The 24,118-nt window shown below is 46.4% G+C and overlaps 4 protein-coding genes across 5 annotated transcripts; 3 read left to right on the top strand and 1 right to left on the bottom strand.

Annotated features, from left to right (window-relative positions):
- Positions 1-9,483: 9,483 nt before the first annotated feature.
- Positions 9,484-10,809, top strand: LOC117839430 (uncharacterized). Its single transcript, XM_034719768.2, has one exon. The coding sequence runs from the start codon at positions 9,721-9,723 to the stop codon at positions 10,435-10,437; it is 717 nt and encodes a 238-aa protein (XP_034575659.1). The 5' UTR covers positions 9,484-9,720; the 3' UTR covers positions 10,438-10,809.
- Positions 10,810-11,651: 842 nt separating this feature from the next.
- Positions 11,652-16,396, top strand: LOC117839398 (uncharacterized). 2 transcript variants are annotated; one of them, XM_034719732.2, is made up of 12 exons: positions 11,652-11,812; positions 12,176-12,235; positions 12,327-12,380; positions 12,466-12,526; positions 12,615-12,691; positions 13,028-13,077; positions 13,435-13,517; positions 13,723-13,793; positions 13,869-14,010; positions 15,516-15,652; positions 15,729-15,821; positions 16,116-16,396. In XM_034719732.2, exons 1-12 carry the CDS (start codon positions 11,774-11,776, stop codon positions 16,209-16,211), a joined length of 963 nt encoding a protein of 320 aa, XP_034575623.1. In that variant the 5' UTR covers positions 11,652-11,773; the 3' UTR covers positions 16,212-16,396. The 2 variants fall into 2 exon arrangements, with proteins under 2 accessions (XP_034575623.1, XP_034575615.1); XM_034719724.2 differs by having other exon boundaries at positions 15,513-15,652.
- Positions 16,397-16,705: 309 nt separating this feature from the next.
- On the bottom strand, positions 16,706-18,912 carry LOC117839420 (uncharacterized). The gene is made up of 3 exons (XM_034719756.2): positions 17,324-18,912; positions 17,020-17,092; positions 16,706-16,935 (listed from the first exon to the last, which is right to left on the bottom strand). The coding sequence occupies exons 1-2, from the start codon at positions 18,843-18,845 to the stop codon at positions 17,055-17,057; spliced, it is 1,560 nt and encodes a 519-aa protein (XP_034575647.2). The 5' UTR covers positions 18,846-18,912; the 3' UTR covers positions 16,706-16,935; positions 17,020-17,054.
- Positions 18,913-19,485: 573 nt separating this feature from the next.
- On the top strand, positions 19,486-23,315 carry LOC117839414 (mitochondrial phosphate carrier protein 3, mitochondrial). Its single transcript, XM_034719744.2, has 6 exons — positions 19,486-19,886; positions 20,941-21,302; positions 21,391-21,434; positions 22,354-22,568; positions 22,691-22,815; positions 22,908-23,315. The coding sequence occupies exons 1-6, from the start codon at positions 19,590-19,592 to the stop codon at positions 22,966-22,968; spliced, it is 1,104 nt and encodes a 367-aa protein (XP_034575635.1). The 5' UTR covers positions 19,486-19,589; the 3' UTR covers positions 22,969-23,315.
- The last annotated feature ends 803 nt before the right edge of the window (positions 23,316-24,118 follow it).

Below are 24,118 nucleotides of genomic sequence, written 5' to 3'. Positions count from 1 at the left end.
GAGTTAAAGTTTGTGGAGAGTTTCAAACCAGGTGGTCACTTGTGCGATGATGTCATGGAAATTTTCAGGTTAATATTGAAGGAATCATGGAAGCCAAGGAATGACATGATTATGCTTTCTAGGGGTGCTGTGGTAAGTGCCAATTAGCAATATTACTACTGCTTCCTATATATGTTGTTTAGTGATCAACTTTCACCATGCTTTTTTTCTAGGACCAATTGTTAGGGGTGGATAAAGATCTGGTTTTCTTGAAAGAGAATTCAAAGACTATGACATATCGGAAATAAAAATGGTTTGTACCTTTTCCAATTCTATTTAGTTCTATTTGTATTCTTAAATATATCTCTTTGATGTAATAGTTGTTAGCTTAGGATTCATTGAACTCTCAACTCTCTCTCTCTCTCTCTCTCTCTCTCTCTCTCTGTGTCACACACACCCACACCTTGAGGCAGGCAGGCAGGTCCCAGGCTGGTAAAATGTCAAGTTAGGGGTGGTAAAATCTAGGTTCCAGACTATGTCACACACACCCACACCTTGAGGCTGAAACCTAGGAGTTTACCAGCGAAAGCTTAGCTTTTACCTGCCTTGAACCTTTCATTTTACCTGCCTATAACCTAGGATTTTTCTTGTCTAGAACCTGGGCTTTTACCTGCATGATATGGCAGTAGCTGTTTAGGAATTGTAGATATGGCAGTAGCTTTTTAGGAATTGTATATGGATCTTATGATGTGGGCTAGTTGGACCCAATTGGCCTGTTATGCCATAACCATCAATAATTTGATTGATTCTTTTTTTGCAGATTTTTGTCCCATTCCTTTCATCAGATCACTGGTCCTTGGTTGTGGTGGAACCGGATTTAACTCTTATAAGTGTACTTGATTCCTTGAGTGACTTGGAGGGATCCACAAAACGTCATGAAGGACTAGTTAGATATTTTCAACATCAAATGCCTTGCAAAGAAAATATATGATACTGTTTCGTTACACCCTAAGCTGTCGCAACTGATCCATTGCACTCTTGCAGATAATCGCACTGAGACGCTTTCTTTGTTCAATAGGCCTAAATTGTACTAACTTCTTATCTTCAACACCAAGTGTTTGGAAGCAAAAGAACCTGTAAATTTTCAGCTATTTCCTAATGTCATACTTTATCAAGTTATTTGCTAATTTCATACCTCAATTCGTGCTCATGTTCTTATTTCTGCAGTGATGATTGTGGTTTTCATACGCTTCTGTACATAATGAGATATAAGGATGGAAACTACAAGAACATTGGTGAGGTTAGTCCTGCCTTTTCTGTAGCAAGTCACAAGCTTTGGTAACTGGGCAACTCTTATCATATTTCTCTTGTAGATTAGATTCTGTTGATTGTGCTCATTGTTGATAAAAATGCAGGACGAAATCCTCATTTGCCGCCAACACACTGCATGGTTCCTCCTTGAGCACAAAGATAACGTGTTGAGCGGCGCATTTACATACATGCATTCAAAAAGGATGTTGGAAGATAAAGATGCAAGAAAGAAAAAGAAACAAAAGGTAGGAGTTTACCAGCGTAGGATTCTACCTATCTAGAACCTGGGCTGTTACCTACCTAACCTGGGTTTTGCCTGCCTAGTTTCATTGTTTGAATTGAACATGAGAAGGATGACAAGGATGGGGGGACATCAGGTGGGGGAAAAATCAAATGATGGGGATGAGGGCAACAAGAAAGAAGATGACAAGGATGGGGGGACATTAGGTGGGGAAAATTCAGATGATGGGGATGAGTTCAACGAGAAAGAATTAAAGAGAAATGATCTACGAACCAAGAAAAAGAGTTCATTGGACGGAAGAAATGTCAAAGAGGCATTGAAAGCTAACGCAAGGAAAGAGTTGGTAGTCCAAAGAGACCGCTTATTGGTCTCCCCTTTCCATAAAGAAGATACTTGGACCCAAAATCTGGTTGATGAACAATTGGAATTGCAACTTTGGGAAAAGATAATTGACAATGAAGAATACACGAGGTACATTCTTTACTTGTAGATGTTGCTTTTAGTTCAGTAGTTCTTGAAACTTGCACTGATAATAATTTATTTCCATTTCCAACACAAGTGTTGTTTTCATGAGTCTTCATAACAAAGTAGTGACCGATTCTTGGAACGAGATGTTTCTGTGAAGACACGGTGATGTCGATGTATGTAAGCTGTCTCATTGATGATGAAAGTTATCATGGACCAGATATTGTGGGTTACAGGATCTTCCTGTATCCTAAAATTTCTGTAAGTGAAAATTTTGTGTGCACTTATAATGTGTTTTTATCCTCATTGATCTTTTTTTCTGTGCACTTATAATATTGCTTTTATCTTCTCATCATAGGAATTGCTGTTGCTTAAGAAGGAAGATTACAATATTAATTCAATTGTTGAAGAACTGAAACAACAATACAATGCTGAGCAAATTTTGAAAGCCAGACATCTAAGTATTTTGCTTATATTGTTGTTGCATATTTCGAAAGCCAGACATATACTTTTGAAAGATAGACATGTAGTTGAATTCTTACACAGTATCATGGTTATTTTTTTGCATAGATTCTCTTGCCCGTCTGCCATAATTCATACTGGACAGTATACATTGTCAACAAAAGTTATGGACAAATCGATGTGTTGGACTCCGGGTCGACAGTGCTGAAAGATAAGCAAAAATGGCACACACCAGTAGCCTCTAAAATAAGGACGAGGCTGGGTGAAGCTATTTTGAAGATCACACAGAGCAAGTTCGACTTCTCAAGTTGGAGCATGCCAATTATAACTGGTCTCCCTCGTCAAGACAGTAATGACAGCAGGTTCTTTGCGATGATGTTCTTGAAGCATTATAATCCAGATACTCGTAAGATGGCGTTTTGTGAGTTGAACAAGAAAAATCTTAGGAATCTTAGGTGTAAGATTCTCTGATACTTAATCAATCACAAGTTGAATGGATCACGTAATTCACTACCTGAGGGTATCATCAGTTCTACATCAACCTGAGATATCATCATCCATGACCATGTGTGTAATAGGTGTATGGATGGGCATGCAATGGTTTTTATGGCACTTATTGTCAGGCATGATGAACAATTGGTCTGAGAACCGCATCTGATGAACGATCCAAGTTATAGTTTATCTACTTTCAAAAAACTCTTTAGTTGTGATGATGATATGTTTCTGTAAATTTGGTGATGCGTTTTCTGTTAATGCATTCTATTTAAAGGCATTGAAACAGGCAAGCACCCTGGCAGGAGCAGCCATGCAGCAGTTTGGCATGCAGTTTTAGCACCTTAAACACATATACATCAGGTTGCCGTTTCTTTTATTTCTTTTGTTTCATGTTTTTGTTTCATGTTTGCTTATACAAAGATCACTCATAATCTATACACTCTATTTATATAAATAGACAGACTGACTTAACCTCTAAGCAACATATTTAATCTTATCTCCACCTATAACTCTAATGGGCCTATTATACCACTTTCTACCAAAATTTTGGAACAAGCAAAACAAACATTTTAGTAAAGTCTTTCTACCATTTTTGGGATAAAATTTTGATATATATATATATACACGACGAGTAACTGTTACGAACATGAATTTAGATGACCTAAACTGAAGCAACACGACCTCGCTGGATGGTGGCAGCCACATCACAAGAGCAAAGATGAAAGAAAGAGAATGTGATAATATATTGATTTATCTTATTTGCTTGTTTGATTGATATATATCTACTCTCTTTGTATAGATAGGCTGACTTAACCTCTAAGCAAGATATTTAAGAAAAGATATTAGTAAACAAGATATTTTAGAGGAAAAATGTATCGTCTTTTTTCACTTACTGTCATGACCACGTTATTAGTAAACACTATCAGTGACTGTAAAAGGCAGATCACTCGTGTGATTGTTGTGAACACTATCATATAAAGTATGTAGTAGTTGGAATCTCATTATTATGTAAGAAGTTTTTGCAGTATAGCTGTCGCTAATTCCTATAACTTTGCAGCACATTCCTTCTTTATTCTCAATTCTCCTTGCAACGTAGCCTGGTTCAAGTCTAAAACTTTTGAAATGGTCTCGCATGCTGTTGTCGGTTGATGTGGATCTTAGGTTTAAAAGTACAAAATAACCGAAATTCTTATGTCCCAGATTCTGGATCTAGATGGATGTCGTAAACCATGATCAAGTGAGTCTTGACTCCGGCAAAACATCTGGTCCTCTTTGGCAAAAGTTACCCCTGACCATTGGCCAGACAGCACGCACAAACAAGTAGAAGAAATCTGGTGCAAGACAGTTATAAGATGGCCCTCCTTTTCTGGTGCAAGAAGAGTTGCCATCTTTTTCTGAAGAACTGAATAGAACTTTCAAAGCATCCTGACATCAAGTACTAACCCATCTACAGCAGAAAACAGTAACTGCACAAAGTTGGGCAGGAGATCTGAAAACCTAAAACCGAGCTACAAAAACGCAACACCACGCTCCCGGAATCCCAACTGTTAGGCAAGCAAGTAGGTAACCGATACCCTGCAAGTTCTCCAGCCGGCAGAATTCTCTGCCCTTCAGCTAGCCAGGTTAACACCCTCCCCCTCACATGCACAATAGAAAAACCAATCGCCCAAAAGGCAAGACGCGAATCATCTCGCAGGCTTGCACGTAACCGGAAGCTTCCCTCGCCCATCCGCTGTCCCCTGCTCCTAATGCAGGCCAGCTCCTTGCCGGCGAGGCCTGAAAGATACGGCTGCTGCAAGGGGTTAACCACTCCCGCTGTCCATTTCCATCCACTTTGACGATCCATCCGACGAGCCCCCGGAAAAGAAAAACACGAGCTGATGGATGGATGGATGGATGGCTCGATCGTGAAGCGATCGCATCACATCGGAGGGAATTTTTCTTCTGCGGGCTAGGCTGTTAAACCGCGTCGCGCGTGGGCCTCTGACGGCAGCTGATCCGTTGGCTTGCGCGCGCTTATTTATGAGTAGTTTGCTGATCGATCGATGACCTCTCGGAGACCTGTTCCTCCCTCGCTCTTCGTCGCGGGACACCTGTCTGAGGCGGACGTCTGCCGCTGCATGTAGCGAGATAAGGGAAAAGATCTGAAAGCAATGTTGTCAAATTTAATGTGGTGCTAGCGATCGAGTATAGTATCTGAATCTGATCGGGATATGATGTTAATTCTGTTTGAAAAATGGGGCGGGGTTTTGGTCGCTAGCTTGCCTTCCTGGCCTTTTGACCCTCCTGGATTTCAGGTTCTCCATCGCACTTACAGAAGACCGTCTTCTCTCTCTCTCTCTCAATCTCTCTTGTTAGCATATATATATGTCATCTTTCTTTTATGTGTGTATCGTGGCAAACAGGTAGTCGAACATTACCGGCACTAAACTACTAGGGAATAGTCATGGTCAGGCTGGATCATGAGGTCATCATAAACAGCATGTTCACTGCACCTTTTCCTTGATAGTTGAAAGCTGTAGCACTCAGTTTGATATGCCGAGGGATACTCGTCGGCAGGTTGTGCCTTTCACACAATGTGCTCGATCCCAGGGTAACACCGATACATGACAACTCGTCCTTTTATTGACACGAGGATAGTCATCTAGAAAGTGATGAGTGCAGGTTGGTTCGTTTACCACATTACCATGTGCTCTCATAGTTGGGATTCCTTTCAGAAGGCATACCTGTTGTAGAGTAGGAGTAGATTGTGAATTGCAGAAAATAAAGAATTCTTGCCAATTGTAATAAAGAAGGAAATTTCACCAACTGCTGCATCGAAAAAGGGCACAAGGCTGTTTATCATTGGCTGCCATAAAGGAAAAATTTGCAAGCCAAAACGAAGATCAGTAGCAATGCTAAACACTCATCTAATCGTAATGTTTAGCTTTCTAACCACATTTCTAGTTGTAAACCTTTATCAAACATCGCATCATGCGAAAAGCTAGCTCTATAAACAAGCACCACCATTCACTGACGACTTGACTGGGAGACTGCACTACTCGCATCACGTCTGGACGCCATTTTACCCATCCTTTTCTTCACTCCATCATCATGCAAGCCAAGAAAGAAAAAGGCCACAGCCCTATGCATCCTACTTTGACCGATTAATGTCCTGGTCGGTAATTAGATACTCGTATACTCCGGCATCCTGCCCCCTGGGCCAACAGAACCCCAGCCAGCCCAATGAATGCATTGCACCAGAACATCGCCCCCGATTAAACAAGTACACAGAGCCGAGCCGCAAGGTATCTTCCTTCCTGGGAGGATCGATCGTCTTCTCACCGGCCGTTTGCGTCGCATAAACAAGCTCATCCTGAACAGGTCATGGGGAATCCATTTTGTTTTACTACTAGTAGCAGTGGTAGCTTCCTTCTTAGACCAATCACATGACATGGGCACACGGAGACCACCAGCTAGATGGGGCCTGAGCACGCAGAGATTTTCTGTGTGCTCTGTGTGGCTGCTGCTGCTAGCCAAGCCTCCTAGCTAGGTTCGGTTCAGTTTCAGTGGCGACGACCGCAGCAGCATGGCGGTCGGACCGAGCAGGGCCGAGGGTATGATGGCATGGAGTGCATGGCCGTGGTCCGTGGAGTGTGTGTGTTTGTGTACGGAGGAACGGAAAGGGAGGGAGGGCATGGAGAGGACAGAGGAGAGGACGCCCCAAGTCAAGATCGAGCACGCGGTGGGGCTCGGATCCGGAGGGCAGCAGCTGGCGGCCTGTGGCCTGGAACCGGGCGGCGGCGGCGGCGGCGGCATGCCGGGGACCCGGAGTTGGACTGGCCGGCCAATTAACCACGCTTTTCGATCTGGACTAAAATGGCCACTTGTTTATAGTACTCCATGTTTAGTGTACGGGTGTCTGTAGCACTGGCTGAATGCCTGGCATCACCGCGTGGAACAATACAGACTGCTAATCCATCTGGACCGTCAGGGCCTTGGTTAGGATAGCATTATTTCGCATTGCGATGCTGCAGGCATGCAGCTAATGGGTGTCGATCGTTCAGTCGCCTAGCTGATGCAGTGATGTTCAATGCGGGACTGGGAGCTCAGATAATTCATTGTTCGTTGTTCCCTGCATTGCATCAGTACGTGAAAACTGATCATGAAAGCTACCTGTCTGTGTTCATCAACAGGAGCCGGACAATTTTAACGATTGATGTGTTTGAATCCCAAGGTGAGAAAGCATGGCGTTTGTGAATGTGAGAACGCTACTTAGCGAAGCTTGCTTGCTAGTTGCTACCAAATATACGCTCGCTGAGTGCCCACGTGTACATGCGCTCAAACCATGCGTGGCGTCGAACGACGAGGGATGGCTTTGCGTTCATACAGGCTGAACTTTTGAAGCAGCTACCATGAACCAAGGCTTGCGCTGGCACGATGCCCCCGCCCACCGTCACTTGTCTCCGGGCTCCGGCACATTTTTGTCATTCCTTCTTCCGTGGGTACACTGGCCCAAGTCCACAACGCATACGCTTAAGTATTTGTAGCTCAGACAGTACGGTAAACATGTGCCCGATGCCCCGATCAGTGTCACGTCGTACAATCGATCGCACGGCTTGCCAGTGCCAGCCGATCAAGTACAGATGGATTGCCCGAGCAGATCGAGTAGAGTCCTACGCCGAGCTACGTCAGCGCGACCAAAGCATGGAAAGGAAGCACCCATCGCTATCCCGGAGCGGAATCCCCCACCACAGCATCCACCCATCATTTCGTTTCCATGCCCGGTCGCGCCCGCCCGCCACAGGAGGCAGGACATGGTAGCTGATCGATCCCGAGGCCATATCCCTCTCATCCATCACCTGTCCCCGTCAGGCGGTCACCCCCTCCGCATCACCTCCACGCGGTTTGCGGTCGGAGGCCAGTGCGGCTCCAGCTAGCAGCTGCAGCTCCCCGCCCTTCCCCTGCCGCGCGCCACTGACCAAAGCCAAAACGCTAGCGGAACCCACCCCCACCTCCGTACGCGCCGTTTGGCTGGTTGGTTGTTGCGCCAGGCCAGGACTCCCCACTCTGCTGACGCCGCACGCGACGCAACGCCATCCGCCTCGGCACGGCGGCTCCCGGCTCCGGCTCCCGCTATATCCAACGGAGCGATCGGGTCGCCGTCGCGTCCCCCCACCGTGCGACGAAGCTGCGCGCGAAGGCGCCGCGCATGTTAGTGGCCGGTAGCAGCGGCACCCTGGTACGCTCTCCACCTGGCAACGTGTTCGAGGCGCGCGCGTGGTTTCTCACTACTGTGCACGCGCGCAGCGGCGCACACGCAGCTCGGCTCGTTCGCGGCCGCGCGGGCCATGGCTGCCAGAATTTCGGGTCGGGGACGGGGACACTGGTCCGGGCGCGTGCCAGAGACTGCCAGCCGGTGCTCCTGCGGCCTGGCGATCGCGCTAGTGCCGTACGGCCGGGGACACCGACGTACGCTCGAGATCGGTGGGACCTCTGCCTGGCGTGCCATTGTTTTGTTGAATACTGGTGGGGGCGCAACGCATACGTGCCTTCGTGTGGGACGAAGGGGGGTGGTGGGATGGGCGGTGCACAGTGCGTCCCTGTGCGTGGTCAACCCGTCGGCTGTTCACAGTGGGAAAGTAATTTAGCACATGGTTAAGTAGGACTTTGCTGGGTGATTGGACTGGTAGATGTGTGTGTTACCTAGCTAAAATCTAAAGTGTGTTAAGACTTTTTCCTCCTGTTGTCTTGGGTATCGCTAGCTGGCCTGGCCGTGTACACGGACGGCGACAATGTGGCGTGGCTAGCCAATCGAGCGTGCTTGTTGATGTGAACAGGTTACGAATACATGATTAGCGTGACGAGATGTGACCTACTTAGTGTTTGACTAGTAGTGGTAGGTATAAGTGACTCTATGTGTCGAGCGGTAAATTGTTGTCAAGGCAGCAGTGTATACAAGCTTCAGAAAAAGACATGGTAAACGCAGACAGAAGACGAAGGCTCGAGCTCATCTATCTGTATGCACGAACGTTGGTCTAGCACCATTACACCAACCGCAAAAAAACCGGTAAAATGACCAGGCCAGTCTAGTTTGTACGTCTGTGCAGCACATAATGATGACCGATCGATTGTTATTCTCCCTGGTGACGATCGATCGAGCATGCAAGCCACTGCACGGCACGCCAACACACTAATCATACTTATCATGTATATCATGTATGCGGCATGCATGCTGATGGCGGCTGCTGCTCAATGGCTTATCCACACTTGAGTAAACTTGAAGCGTACAACCTGTCCTCGCGAGCCGCTGACATGCTGCGTACGTCGGAATGATCCGTTTCAGTGTGTAGGATCCTTCGCTCCTCCCCTCCATATCCTAGTATTTTCCTCTCTGAATTATTGCAGACCGGTGGATTGGTGGTACTGACGAAGTACGATCGAATATCGATGCTGTATTGGGCCAAAAAAGAAACACGGGAAATATCAAGCGTGATGTGAACAAAATCGCTATAAAAATGTTCATCACACGCACAGCTAAATGAGGCGAGACAAATAATCTACGCACAGTCTGATGCGGCCGCGTCCTATAAATAAGCCATCGGACGCTGCGCTCCGCACCAGCCGGTAGCCACACACACACCTACTACCCCAGCTAGCCCACTCCGACGCTTGCTCTCTTGTTGCATTCCTCGATCGAGCTCTTGCACTCCCAACCGTCGACATCACGCATCAAACTTTGCTAGCAGCCAGAGCATCAGAAGACAGGGGGTCAGGTTCGCTACGACATGGTGAAGGGCGGCGCGCAGCTGCAGGACGCGGCGGTCGACGGCGCCGCCGGCAATGCGGCGGCGGCGGCGGCGAGGCAGCAGGGCGCCGGGAAGCGGCAGTACAAGGGCGTGCGGATGCGGAGCTGGGGCTCGTGGGTGTCGGAGATCCGGGCGCCCAACCAGAAGACGCGGATATGGCTCGGCTCCTACTCCACCGCCGAGGCCGCCGCGCGCGCCTACGACGCCGCGCTGCTCTGCCTCAAGGGCTCCGCTGCCGACCTCAACTTCCCCGTGCCACTCCCCTTCCACATCCCCGCCGCCGCCATGTCGCCCAAGTCCATCCAGCGCGTCGCCGCCGCCGCGGCCGCCAATGCCGGCTGCAGTCCGCTGCAGCCCGGCGCCGGCGCCCCCTACTACTCTGGCGCCGCGGCCATCAACGCTACCACCCCGCCGTGCAGCTACGGCGACGCGTCGTCGGGCGCGAGCTCCCCGGAGACCGGGAACACCGGCCAGTACTACGAGATGGCGCACGACGACATCGACATGACCGGGGACGCGGACCTCGCCGCGCTCGCGGACATCGAGGCCTTCTTCCAGTCGCCCAAGTGCATGGAGTACGCCATGATGGACCCATGCAGCTCCTTCTTCGCGCCAGCGCCCATGGCGACGGACGCGGCCAACGAGTGGGAGGAGGAAGGTGAGATCAACCTCTGGAGCTTCTCCTCCGTCAACTGATCAATCAGCTCCTCCACCAAACGTCCGCTCGGCGGTCGAGTCGCCTCAAGTGATCATCATCATTTATTATCAACTCAAAACTGACTGATTAATCACTACCGCAACCTACGGTGATCAAGAATTGGTCACGGTACAATAAGCACTATATATATACGATTAAGGATTATTTGATTCATATATACTACTACTACTAGAAGTAAATTATTGTACTACTAGTGCTAGGCTAATTGTGCAATGTTGGGGGGCTCTCATGGAGCTACATGTTTTAAGGCAGCTTTCCATGCAGTCAAACCTCCTCTCAGTTGCATGCCATGCTATGTGTAGAATCTGTGTTTCTGCAAGTGCAAGTAATGAATTATGATGATGTCCTCATACTTGTGTCCAAAGCATTGTTATCCAGTAGATGCAGGATTTCTGGGATCCTTGCGACTGAAAATTTTGTGTGGGCCATATGACTTATGGGCCCTTATTTTGTGCTTATACTAACATACAGTGACAGTACCTCATTCTCTTAAACCGAACCTTGGATGCTATTAAGCTACTGCCACAGTTAAAAGAGATTTGTCCCCTGAGGTAAAGAAAGGAAAGGAGCAGGATTTGTTACTAGCTAGAATTCTGATTTAAAAAAGGAAGAAATCAAGATCAGGCTTCTGCTGTGCTATGAAAATCCAGGCTGCGTTGCTTCTGCAGTGCTTTGAAATTTCAACATGCGTTTGCAAATTGCAATTACAACCGCTGTCACTAGATTTAAATGATGAGGAAATCAACAAAGGGAGTAACTGTTGCTGTGAAGTGCGACTACACATACTCATGTCAAAACAGTGAGATCCAGCAAGCAAGCAAGAGCGAATTCCAGTACAAAAACAAAAGGGACATAGAATTCACTTTGTACTGCTAACTATCACAAGATTTGAAAGAAGAAAAACGTGGCTTTCAAGGAAAGGCAAAACCAACAGTTTGAATCGGGCCGGTTAGCGAACACGAGCTGCTCGAACTCGACTCTTCGTCATACACCCGATTCGACATCACCTCGATTGAAATTCGAGCCGAGCTGAAGCCTAACTCTTGGCTCGCGAGCCGAGCTCGAACTTCTCGGCAAGGCTCGATGACGTTGAAAAGCACGTCATATCCTGGTCCAATTCGTGATCATCAAACCCAACACACCCACCAAATCCCAAGCCTAAGCCCAAGGCTCCATGGCCCAAGAGGCCCAGAGTCTCGGCTCGTTGACAGGCCTGTCTCGCGCATCCGCCGCATCCGCATCTCGAGCAGTAAGCAGAGCACTAGCAGTCGGCCTCCCCCTACCCGCCCGCCGCCGCCGTCGCCGTCGCCAGCCATGGGGTACACGAAGGACCAGCTCCTCGCGCGCCTCCAGGTCGGTACCATCCTTCTATTGCTCACAGCCTTCTCGGATTGTTTTCTCGCGTAGGGCCCTGGCCACGGAGATCTATCAAATCGGCACTTTTGGCCAGTGCCCCTGGCTCTACCATCATCGAGATACTTCCGTCGAGCTTGATTTTGTTGGGAATTAGCTTAACCATAAAACCAACGCTAAAAGGTGTGGTTACATCAAAATTTAATTTAGTTGTGCGGTGTTATACAAGGGTTTATCCCCAAATATGCATAAATCGAAGTGGGAATAGTGCAGTTATACCAAATGACTGCCTCCTGATGCTGCAACCTGAAAACACTTTGCTTCCTAGCATAGGTTTTGATCTGTTGCCATTGCCTTCTGCAGGAGCTCAAGATTGACTTCACATGCTATGATCACCCTGTTGTGTTGACAGTGGAGGAACAGGTCAGTGAACCAAGGAGTCCATACTTTGTTCTACTATGGTTTCCGATAAACCATCGTGAGTGCTAATCGACTTCTTATTTGGTTTTGCCAGGCGAAACATGTTGGCCATTTAGGAGGTGCTCTGAGTAAAAATTTGCTCTTGAAGGTATGCTTGTTGCAACTGATGGCATACAGTTCTAACTGATGCACATGTCGCCATGCATTAATGTTTTCTGAATTATGAGTTGCAGGACAAGAAGCATCGGTTATATGTTGTTTCTGCCCTCGCTGGCACCAAAGTCGACATGAAAAGTAGGTAGCTTCGCCGATGATTACATATTACTGTTGCTTATTTGGTCATTTGTTGTACTAATTAGTTTTGTTTCCCTTCAACTTCTAGTTCTTTCCCAACGTCTTGGTTTGGGAAAAGGCGGTCTGCGAATGGCTCCTGAGGAAAATCTTCTACAAGTACTTCAGGTCAGCCACTTATATGCTGTTTAGAACTTTCAGTTAATCATACGAGCAACAAAGCCAAAACAACATGGTGCATCTTTAGGTTTGATAATTCATGAGCATAACGGGGCATAAGTAGTGTCCTTCAGTTTACCAGGTTCACTGAAAATCATTCCAATAAGTTTGCTGCTATCGATTTGTTGGGTCAGGACCTCTTCTGTTTTTCTGTAGGGATCTCCATCTTTACCAATGTTGTACTCTTAATGTTGCATCCAGGCTCCGCTAGGAATTTAATTGAATAGCTCAGTTTTTTACTGTTTCCTTAAACGACTTGCTAATCTGTTTTTTTATTATGTCCAGGTGCCCTTAGGGTGTGTTACCCCCTTTGCATTAATAAATGAGTCTGCAAGGTACGAGTCTTGCTTTGAGTGTGTGATTGTCTGTCTCTTATCTTTATCAATCATGATACCCTTGATTGATGGAAAGCTGTTACCAACCATAATGTTGTTCCAACTGTGATATGATAGTTGTGGAAGTCTGGCCCATCTATTTGAGTCATATTTCTGACAGCCTGATAAAATCTATTACTGTTGAAAGATGGACTGTTTGAGTGTTTCTTTCCAAAATGTTTTTTTTCCGCATCTAAATTACTTCTGCTTCATAGCACTCTATAATCATGTACTCTGAAGTAGTGTCTTGTTTTTTTTCCTGTTGCCTTTTTAAGTAATCCATTTTACTGAGTCATACAATTGTGTTTTTGTGGGCAGTACCGTTTCACTATTACTTGATCAAGGTTTCAAGTCTAAACAGAGCTGCTACTTCCATCCACTGACAAATGATGTGACAATTGGTATGGTTCAGAATATCAATGCTTCTTTTGCTTATGGTATTCCATTACTTTAACTACTGATAATTCGTAGCTACTGATATCAATGCAAACTGTATGTTAGCCACCCATGATGCTTCTGTGTAGTTGCACAAACGATATACCCTGACCTGGATAATGTTATATATCCTTAAGTTTGATCTTTAATTTCTAATTTACTTCATATCAGCTCTTAGCTCAAGCAATCTGGACAAGTTTCTCATCTCCATTGGGAAACAACCGGCATATGTGAACTTAGAGGTAACAGTTAGATTGCCTAGGTATGCTTTCATTTTTTAATTGGAGAGATATATTGATACCACTGCTGTGATGCAGGATACACCAGCTGTGGGTAAGGATAGTCCTCCTGATTTAGCACATCTGATTCCATCTGGTATCCCAAATTCCTCAGAACAACCAGTTGAGAACACTACACCTACTAATGTTCCTCATCAAAATAATGTGCCCAAAGAGACAGGTCAGTTATCCATGCATGCCGTACTTATTTACTCCCACAACTATATCAATCGGCCCAATTTACCCCTAAACAAGATTTTTTTTCTCCATGCACAAGTGGAGTTTTAAGTCAAAGTTTTGTAGGGTGATAGTGAACATCATAATGTAAAAAAATATATTCTGAATTTGTCATCATTGTTTTCATACAATTTTGTGTTTCATGGACTAATTTATGGTTAGATGTGCTAATCTACCTAAATAATGATGAAAATTCATGATGTAACATATGTTATGATGTCCGCTAACACCCCGTAAAATTCATGGTAGTGCTAACATATCTTGTTGGGGAATCTGCACTATATGTTTATCACTGCTATTAGAGCAAACTAATATGAGTAAGTTTGTTATCTTTGGTCCACACACTGTCTGCCAGCAAAAATAGGCCTGGTTTGGTTACGTGTGCTTATTTTTAGCACCCATCACATCGAATGTTTAGATACTAATTAGGAGTATTAAACGTAGAATATTTACGAAACCTATTACATAAGTGGAGGCTAAACGGCGAGACGAATCTATTAAGCCTAATTAGTTCATGATTTGACAATGTGTTGCTACAGTAAACATTTGCTAATGATAGATTAATTAGGCTTAATAGATTCATCTCGCCGTTTAGCCTCCACTTATATAATGGGTTTTGTAAATAGTCTACGTTTAATACTTCTAATTAGTATCTCAACATTCGATGTGACACGTGCTAAAAATAAGCAAAGGGAACCAAACGCCCCCATAATGAATCATGTAGCTGCTGTCATGAGATAATTTTAGTGATTCCCATTCACATAAGGTGCCATTTGGATTAGGAGAAACGGGGTTAGATTCAATCCACTGTTTGGGAATGGGGTTTGGGTAATAGAGGAGGCTTTGGGAATAACAAATGAGAGCTTCTTTTCTGACTGATCCATTCCTGGTGGAATGGGTGGGTTATGACTTACGAATGGGCTACTGCAGAACTGCAAAAAATGTCCGTTAGCAGTTAGCAAGCATAGAAATGCTTGTCATTTTAGGAAGGGTGCTATGGATCAGATTCCAAAACCCATACATGCCAAACAGGAGATTTGGAAAAGACCTCATAGCAGACCCATACCCACCTCTATACAATCCAAACCCCACCAACAATTTACTATCCACTAGTAAGCCATTGAAGTGACCAGTTGTGATCATGGGGGAATGTGCGTATCTCTTGTAGTACTTGATGTACGTTATTTACTGGGAATGTTGTTACGAATTGTTTAATTACATGTGAGGATACTTTCTGGAATGATTTTTGCTTCTGAAGAAAGAATATATTAGTTTCTATTCTTTGTCCTTGGCTCATAACCATCATATTGCAAGGAGTTTGCAACAGTTTGTTGCTTATTGTTCGGTGTATGCTTATATACATATGAATTTCATTTGTAACTTTTACTTAGCTTATATGATCTCTTAAATTTCAATAGTCAAGCATGACAATTTGTCCATGATCAGAAGTGAAGGTTAAGCCTAAAGTTCAGAGCAAGGGCCCAGAAACATCGCAGAACAAAGTAGATAAACCTACCAACGCTACCAGTGTTGACAAATTTGTAAATGATGTGTTTGACATCATCTCCCCATTGTTGTTGTCTGAGGTAAGCCAGTGAGCTTATCTATGATAGCCTTCATTTGTAGTAGTCTGCACGTTTTGTTGATAGTAGTGCTGCACAGGCATTGAAGAAATTGGATGTTAAGAAGGAAGAGCTTTCCTCGATCATAGATGGCATTAGGGGACGGGCTGCCCCAGATTTGGAGAGTATAACGGTTAGTTTCTCTACTGCTGTTTTTTGGAAGACCTCAATTTTCCGTACATGACTGGCCCATGGCAAGAGGGGAAATGTAAAATTAAGCATCATTATCCATTTCAACACATAATTGTGAACAATTTTGGTCCGATACAATAATATAAAGCTGACGTTTGGTGATATATGTGCAGTTTTATTTTAGGTTTACTTCTAGATCCACTAGTAATAACAGAAGAGGACATTTTTTTCTAACATGCAGCCCCTTTGCATTAAATGTTGCTAAGCATAACTAACCTGGATGTTTTCCTTGCAGACGAGTCTGAAGAATGCATCATACACCTCAGGGTTTCACGCTGGTTCCGAAAGCATGTTGAACCATGTTTTAAACGCCCGACCCTCTCGAAACTAAATTTGATAGTTTGATACAAGAGACGGGAATCTGATTTACATTTTTATATGCTATTGACTATTGAATGAAATCAACCTGTTATGTATGATGCTCCTTATGACATCCAAACTCCCATGTATTTTTTTTATTATCTGCTCAATTTCTTTATGAGAAATTGAGAGATCAATGAGAAAAAAATTTCACCATACCGTGCAATGTTACATGGAACATGAGTTTACAAGTTCTGCAACTTTGCCAGCATCAATCACATCACATAGAATGTCTGCTGCATTTTTAGAAATTAGATGGTGTTTGGTACGTGAACGTAAATGGAAGGGGATTGCAGTTTTAAACTACGGAATGGACGATTACATTCTTTGTTTGGTTCAACTGTGGTAACGCAATCAGATAATATGTTTTCTGATTACAGAGGGGAAGGGGTGGTAACAGGCTTGTATAGTGGTGGGATGGGATTTGATTGCAGTGTTAACCAATTACTGATGGATGTAAACAAATAGCTATAATGTAATTCATTAGCATCCGTAATCCGATTGCATTACATTTTGCCAACCAAACACCTTAAAGTTACCATGACACACCATTCACTGAGCCTGCCTTGAATTTGGCATGCTCCTTTAACTATGCGTAAATTACAAGCCTTTTACAGCGGGCTCCTTTCTGTCTACATCTCCACAGCAGACTTCCACAATTCACATTGAACTGGCAGAACAGCTCCAGGGTTAACCTGCAATTCAAATTGCTATTAGGTTGCTAGCATAGCACGGCCGCATTTCTGAAGTAGGATAAGAACCTGATCAGATCACTTAACTGGGATACGATAGCGTCTCCACGCCACGGTAGCAGTTAGATGAGAAACAGAGAGCGCCACCAAGCGTAGAATGCTGAAAGCAAATGCGAGATGAGAAAACAGCTTAGAACATGGCAAAGTTGATTAACACAAATAGATTTTTTCACACAATTAGCTTTGCGTGTTCCTCCGTTATGTTATGCCTTCGTAGTACAACGTCCATGGAAGACGTTTTGAGCTTTTGATTTGGCTCAGGCGAAGAAGGAGAAGAGGAAAACACAGGTTGCGACGAGAACGAAAGACTGGAGGGCCGTCATATCATTACCACCGGCGTCGGCCACGTCGTGCTGCCTGCGGCGGCGCCCGTGCTCCCACGCGTCGTCGTCGGGGTCGTCCAGCCCGCGCGGCGGCCACAGCCACGAGAACGGGCCCCACCTCACCATCGTCGGGGGCTCTCTGTCCCGCTGCTCCCTGTTCCTGTTGCCGCCGCGAGGCGCGGCCTGGCCGCCGCCGTTGGACCCCCCGCCTGCGCCGGGCAGCTGGTACCTGCAGACCGGGCAGGAGTTGTGGAGGCGGAGCCACGGCACGATGCAGTCGGAGTGGTACGCGTGCTTGCACGGCAGCTGCCGCGCGGCCTCCCCGAGCTCGAAGTCCTCCTTGCACACGGGGCACTGCGGGCCGTCCGACAGGTGCGCCGCTGTGATCCGCACCGTCGGGAGCGAGTCGATGGCCGATGACGGCGCCGGCGCAGGGCCCGGGCGGTCGTTCTGGGTGATCTCCTCGATGAGGTTGTTCAGGTTGGGACCCGTGAAGTAGTTCCCCGGGTCGATGGCCGGGGGCGTGGACGGCCGCCGCGGCACCGGCGGCGGCGGCGGAGGGGAGGGCACGCGCCGCCGAGGCGGCACCGGTGCAGGCGACAGCGCAGGCTGCCGGAACGCGCGGCCTGGTACAGTTGTTGTCGGCTCCCCGCCGTATATGACCCAGCGTCGCGGGCGGCCGTCGTACTGGTGCTGCGGGTGGAACGGGTTCGGGAGGAAGTGCGGCGGCGGCGGCGGGAAAGCGGGGCGCGGCGGCGCGTCGATCTCGTGGAGGAAGCGGCCGAAGCATCGCGGGCAGAAGACGTCGGTGGACGGGTAGGAGATGATGCGGAGCGCGCGGCCGCACTGGTAGCACCAGTACATGCGGCACGTCCGGTGCCGCGCGCCGCCGTAGTGCGCGGGCGCCGTCGTCGACATGGCGTGGTTTCCTTGCGTCGGGGGTCGATTGAACGCCTGATCGATCAGGTAGCTGTAGCTCTCGGAAGATCGCTTCGGAGTTTTGCATGAGACGGCGCTGGTTTTAAGGCAACGCGCGCGGGGGGTTTTTGATTGATTGGGATTGGGACTTGGAAATTGAGGCACGGGTGGGAAAGGATGGCTTTGCGGGGGGGTGAAAGCGATTCTGCAGAGAGGTGAAGTGAGGGTAGGGGAGGTGAGCTCGTAGAGGGGGGGCGTGTGGTGTTCGGCGACGGTGACTTGTGCGTGGTGCCAAAGCGCGAGTTGCTTGCCGGCCAGGAGGCGATGGAGATGGCGCGAGGGCGGAAGTAAACTGTGGACGGTTGGCTTGGGTGTACTTGGGCGCGCGTGGGAGGGAAGCAAAAAACAGCTGCCAGGAGCGTGTGATGGGCCTGGCCAGATAAGCAGACACGCGCACTGGTCAGCCCAGTCTGGGCCCAAACGTGCGCCGCCAGTTGGTGGTTGCCGCCAATTCGTCACCCAAAAGCTTTTTTTGTGAATTTTTCTGACCAAATCCTCGCTCGGCGCCTCCTCGTCGTGTTTAGAAATTGGCCGGGGATCTGACCATAACATCGGGCGGCCCCGTCTCTGGGAAGGCCACAGGGCCGCAGGGGCACATCTGGCCCCGCCCCCTTCCTTCTTCCACTCGGCCGCGATACAATTCTACGGAGTACAAGGTCAAATGGGCGGGCGGGACAAGAGTGCCCCCGGCAGAATATTCATCTGCATATTCTAGCCACCAGTCTCCTTCCCGGAAGGAAGTCGTCACAGCTCACGGGCACGAGATGAGTAGGCACCGACCGTTTCACCACCAACATATAAATGTGGGAATGGGTTTAAATTAAAACTTTAAACGGTTACATGCTAGTGCACATAGAACGATGAAATGCATTTACAACGACAGAAAGCCAATGAGAAAAGGCACTTCCAACATTCGATCTTCATAAAAAAATCAAAAGGAAACGAAGTTTACGCTATGAAACGAAAATTTAACATGCTCCAAAGTGTTTATGCCTCCTTTTGAACGGTACTACGCAATAGAGCAAGAAGTGTTTAACACGTTTTAGGCGCAAAACTAGCCCACTCCAGGCACAAACGGCGCCACCAACCGAAAAGCTAGGACCTCTCCCAGTCCGTGGGCCCACTCTCAGAGGACGATCGAAGATGTCGATGCCCTAGCAAGTTGGAAATCCCCCCTTCATATTCGCCTCCTCGTCGAATCCACGCGACCGCGAGAGCTCTCGGAAAGCACCACCAGCCCCCGCCCCCCCTCCAAGCCCCACGAGAGGGACGAATCTTCCGAATCTCTCGGCGGCGATGGCGCTCTCCGACCGCTCCCGCGAGTCGCTCCTCCCGAGCTTCCTCTACGCCTCCTCGGCGCGCTCCTTCGCCGCCTCCTCCCCCGCGCGCTCCTTCGCCGCCTCCGCCCCGGCGCCGGCCGCGGCTGCTGGAGCTGGCGGCGGCGGCGCGCCGTTCTCGATCCAGGCGCCCAACGAGAAGATCGAGCTCTACTCGCCGGCGTTCTACGCCGCCTGCACCGCCGGAGGGATCGCCAGTTGCGGGCTCACCCACATGGCCGTCACGCCGCTCGACCTCGTCAAGTGCAACATGCAGGTGAGCGGGGCAGCGATCTAGATCTGTGGGCTCGGTGCTTCCGGGGCGCCATTTCGGGGGAATCTCGCGCGGATCTGGCGGTGTTTGGTCGGCTTAGTGCGGGACTTGGTAGTTGTGGGCTTCTGATCTCCATTTTTACGCGCTTCATGGTCGATGCGTAAATCTGCCACTTCCTAAGTCACCATACCTATGAAGCTTTGCATTGCGCTTTGTTTAGGTCGTGTAGGAACTTATGAATAGTGCTGCTTGCTAGATGAGTAGCTGTTGAGTGTATGACGGTTACAGTAGGCTCCCGTTTCAATTTATTAGTTGCTTCAGGCCGATTTGTGAAGTTGTGGCTAGCCCTGTGAGTTTGATCACTGTGCTTTACCCCTGTGAACAGCTGGTGTTATTAACATCCACACCTTTTGCTTTGTTTTGTCTTGACATGCTCTTTGTTTGTTCCAACACAAGGTGCTCTTTGTTTACTCTGTGCTGGAATTGGTGACTAGTATATGCTAGTTCTCTAAGAGCACAGCTTTCAGCATTTCTGTTACTAATAAATTTGTAATTTTATACATGTCTCTCCACTGAATTCATTTAATTGCAGTTATCAATGAATTTGTTGTTCAATGGTTATCAATTTGGTTTATGCAAGATCAGGTTTGGAACCAAATGAACCCTAGTTGTGAATTGTGGCAGTTGGCTAATTGGCTTGTTTTATTCAATAGGTTTATTTCAATTATATCAGTCTAAACTTGCGAACACTTTTCATTTGTGTTTTTTTTGTAATTTTTGTCCAGTAGGGTAAGCAATTCAAATAGCAATGACACTGACATCTGGAGAAACAACCATGCCTAGCTAACTATCTGGTTTTGCTACCGTGAAACTTTGCTCTCTGTTTAGTGGGGTTTGATTTTCTATGTTTCTCTACTATGACATTTAATGAATAGCTGGAGATAGTTAGTTAGATTATCAGTACAGTGAGTCATTGACCGACTGATTGTGGGAGCAGCAATTGATGTCATGCTTGAACTGGATTTTCAACATAACAAGTTTTGGTTTTATTTTGCAGATCGATCCAGCGAAATACAAGAGCATCTCATCTGGATTTGGTATCCTGTTAAAGGAGCAAGGGGCTAGGGGCTTTTTCAGGGGATGGGTGCCTACCTTGCTTGGTTACAGTGCTCAGGGGGCTTGCAAGTTTGGCTTCTATGAGTTCTTCAAGAAGTACTACTCAGATATTGCAGGGCCTGAGTATGCCCACAAGTACAAGACTCTAATCTACCTCGCAGGTTCTGCTTCTGCTGAGGTAATTGCTGATGTGGCTCTCTGCCCCTTCGAAGCTGTGAAGGTACGTGTGCAGACACAGCCTGGATTTGCTCGTGGGTTGAGTGATGGGCTCCCCAAATTTGTCCGGTCTGAGGGTGCTCTCGGGTAAGAAAACGTGCTGACTCATCATCATGATTTTACGCTCGTTTTCTGGTCTTTCATGTTAACAGCTCTTACTGCTTAATAATTTTAGGCTCTACAAGGGAATTGTTCCTCTCTGGGGTCGTCAGATTCCTTGTAAGTTCATATCTGTTATCATCTTGGTACATAGGTCCATTTTTTTACTTCATTTGTAGTAAATGGCTGTTGCAAAGTTGTGGATCACTTGGAAATGCTCAAGAACTATTCGTTTGCGTGGGAGCCTTTTTTTTAATGTCTCTGTGGTTACACCAAACGTTTCAGCTTTATAATAATTCCCTACCATTATGTATTCTGTAGCACTTTATAGAGTTTCTCCATCATTTTAGTGATTCTCACTAGAGTTCCCCTTTCTCTAAAATCAGTGACATCAAAACATATTTTGTCAAAAATGCATGTATTGTACTGTATATTGGAACTAAAATATATTGAATAGTCAATTTATCTGTTGAACGTGGCCCAATAAGTTGAATAGTCAATTTATCTGTTGAACGTGGCCCAATAAGAAGTCAACCCATACTGTCTGTTCCAGTTTTGAATCTTTAAGTTTCAGCTGTAAAATTGTTTGCAAAAATTTGTTGGGATTTCCATTTTGATTTAGAAAGCATGATGTCGATTTATTAAAAAGCTTTGGATGCTGTTGTTGTCTATCATGTTCTATGAGCTTTAGTGGGGGTGTTTTCTACACTCATGTCAGGTGCTTCCTAAATTGCTCCATACATTTTATTTAGGGATTCAGAATTTCAGGACACCAATTAAAAAAAGCATTGGACGTCTGTCGATATTTTACACCAGGAATCTCATCATCTCACCATATCTTGGACTGTCCAGGAATTTCATCTTAGTAGAAATCAGTGTAACTTTAAACCTTTACTGCGCGGTGTGGAACTCTAATGCCCTGTTTCTTGTTAATGATTGTCTTCATTCTCAGTTGTGTTACATGCTTTGTTCTTATATAAGCTGTCATTTCCACTTATAAGCTGTATTCGAAAGTTGAATTCTTATATGATGCATGCAGATACCATGATGAAGTTTGCTTCCTTTGAGACCATTGTTGAGCTTATCTACAAGCATGCCGTGCCTGTTCCCAAGTCTGAGTGCAGCAAGACGACCCAGTTGGGTATCAGCTTTGCTGGTGGCTACATTGCTGGTGTCTTCTGTGCTATTGTTTCTCACCCGGCTGACAACCTTGTGTCTTTCCTAAACAATGCCAAGGGTGCTACAGTGGGTGATGTAAGCATATTCAAGCTTTTGCCTCTAACCTTTTATCTTCTTGTTGCACTTACTAGTTGTTGGTTGACTGTATGTAGTTGCTAGCTGCTGTTTGACTATATGTTGTTGCTGTATTCTTGCAGGCTGTTAAGAAGATTGGTCTCTGGGGTCTTTTCACCAGAGGACTTCCTCTTCGTATTGTCATGATCGGTACCCTTACTGGTGCTCAGTGGGGAATTTATGATGCTTTCAAAGTCATGGTTGGACTGTGAGTATCTTCTGCTTTCCCGATGAACGCTGCAGCAGCCAAATTCTTTTGATAGATCACCAATTAATGGTTTATTTTGTTTCCTCTTTCAGCCCAACAACTGGTGGTGTTACTCCTGCCCCAGCAGAGGCTGAATCGAAAGCCAGCGCTTGATTTTTCAGTACTCCCTGAGATCGTATTTGGTGGATGGAATTGTATCAGTCACTCAAGAGCTAGTCCCAAATCTTTTGTTTTTTTCTTAACGGATGATTTGTCCGTCATCCTTTTGATGAGAGGAACTCATTAAACAGGTGAAATAGGTCTTTTTTGCCCCGGGAAAAGTTTATGCTCGATGCATAATAATTTGTAGGACAGCAAGGCTGTTAGAGCGAAGATTTTGTTTACCTCCTGTACCGAGGAATGCTCACAAGTCGCATCATGGAGTTTTCTGGAAGCATGCACCTAATTTGATGCTCATTCTGCCATATCATGGTAGAGTAATCGGTTACCCTTGTTTTCAACTACAACTCTTCGTTTGCTCCTCTTTTTTCGACTTTGCATCATTGGTTCAAGATTTACATTTTTTCCCGAATTGAACATTCTGCCTCGTCTCCTTGTACGACTTTCATCTCTCAACATTCTATCAAACAGATCACTGCACTTTACATGCACCCGTTGTCAAAGAGTGTTTGGGTTCGGTTATGCGCATTGTTGCCTCTGCTCGAACTATTCGTCAGCTGTGGCCTGCCTGGTGTACAGCGGGTTCAGGTTGTCTTGAGTGTTTGCCTGAACTATTTCAAATATTTTGCGATGGAACGTTGTGTCTCTCGTCCACAAGCGGTTCGTGATTTGCTCGTAATGATTCCTCAATTTGTTTGTTCTGTCCCGAAGTCTAGTTTTGGAGCAGCCATCCAAATCTGAATTATTTACCTCTGGGGTTTGTGGCAAGCTGATGTAGTGATGTTACCTTTTCATCATGTGCAAGCCCCTAACGTCTGACCACTGCTCCTTTTGCAACTCCAGACTTGATGCTGACATCCTGGCATGGTTTGGTTGGCTTTCTTGCCAGCATGAAGCCGGCGATCGGGAAGGTCAAATCAGAAGCTACATTAGTTTTCTGCAACTTGTATAATTGTAGTAAAAAGTCATGAGCCTGTTCGCTTCAGCTTATTCAGTTGGCTTATCAGCTACCAAACGGTGTTTTCCTCTCACAACAAATCAGCTGTTTCAACTTTTCAGCCGGCTTATAACCTGAAGCGAACATTATCACCAAAGACACCGTCAAACTCACGCACGCCTACTCCCAATTTGGGCTGAGGAAACG

This window comes from Setaria viridis, chromosome 1 (genome assembly GCF_005286985.2).
Source record: "Setaria viridis chromosome 1, Setaria_viridis_v4.0, whole genome shotgun sequence".
NCBI lineage: Eukaryota > Viridiplantae > Streptophyta > Magnoliopsida > Poales > Poaceae > Setaria > Setaria viridis.
Note: the sequence above shows the minus strand (reverse complement) of the source record. Positions and strands in the feature narration are given on the sequence as shown.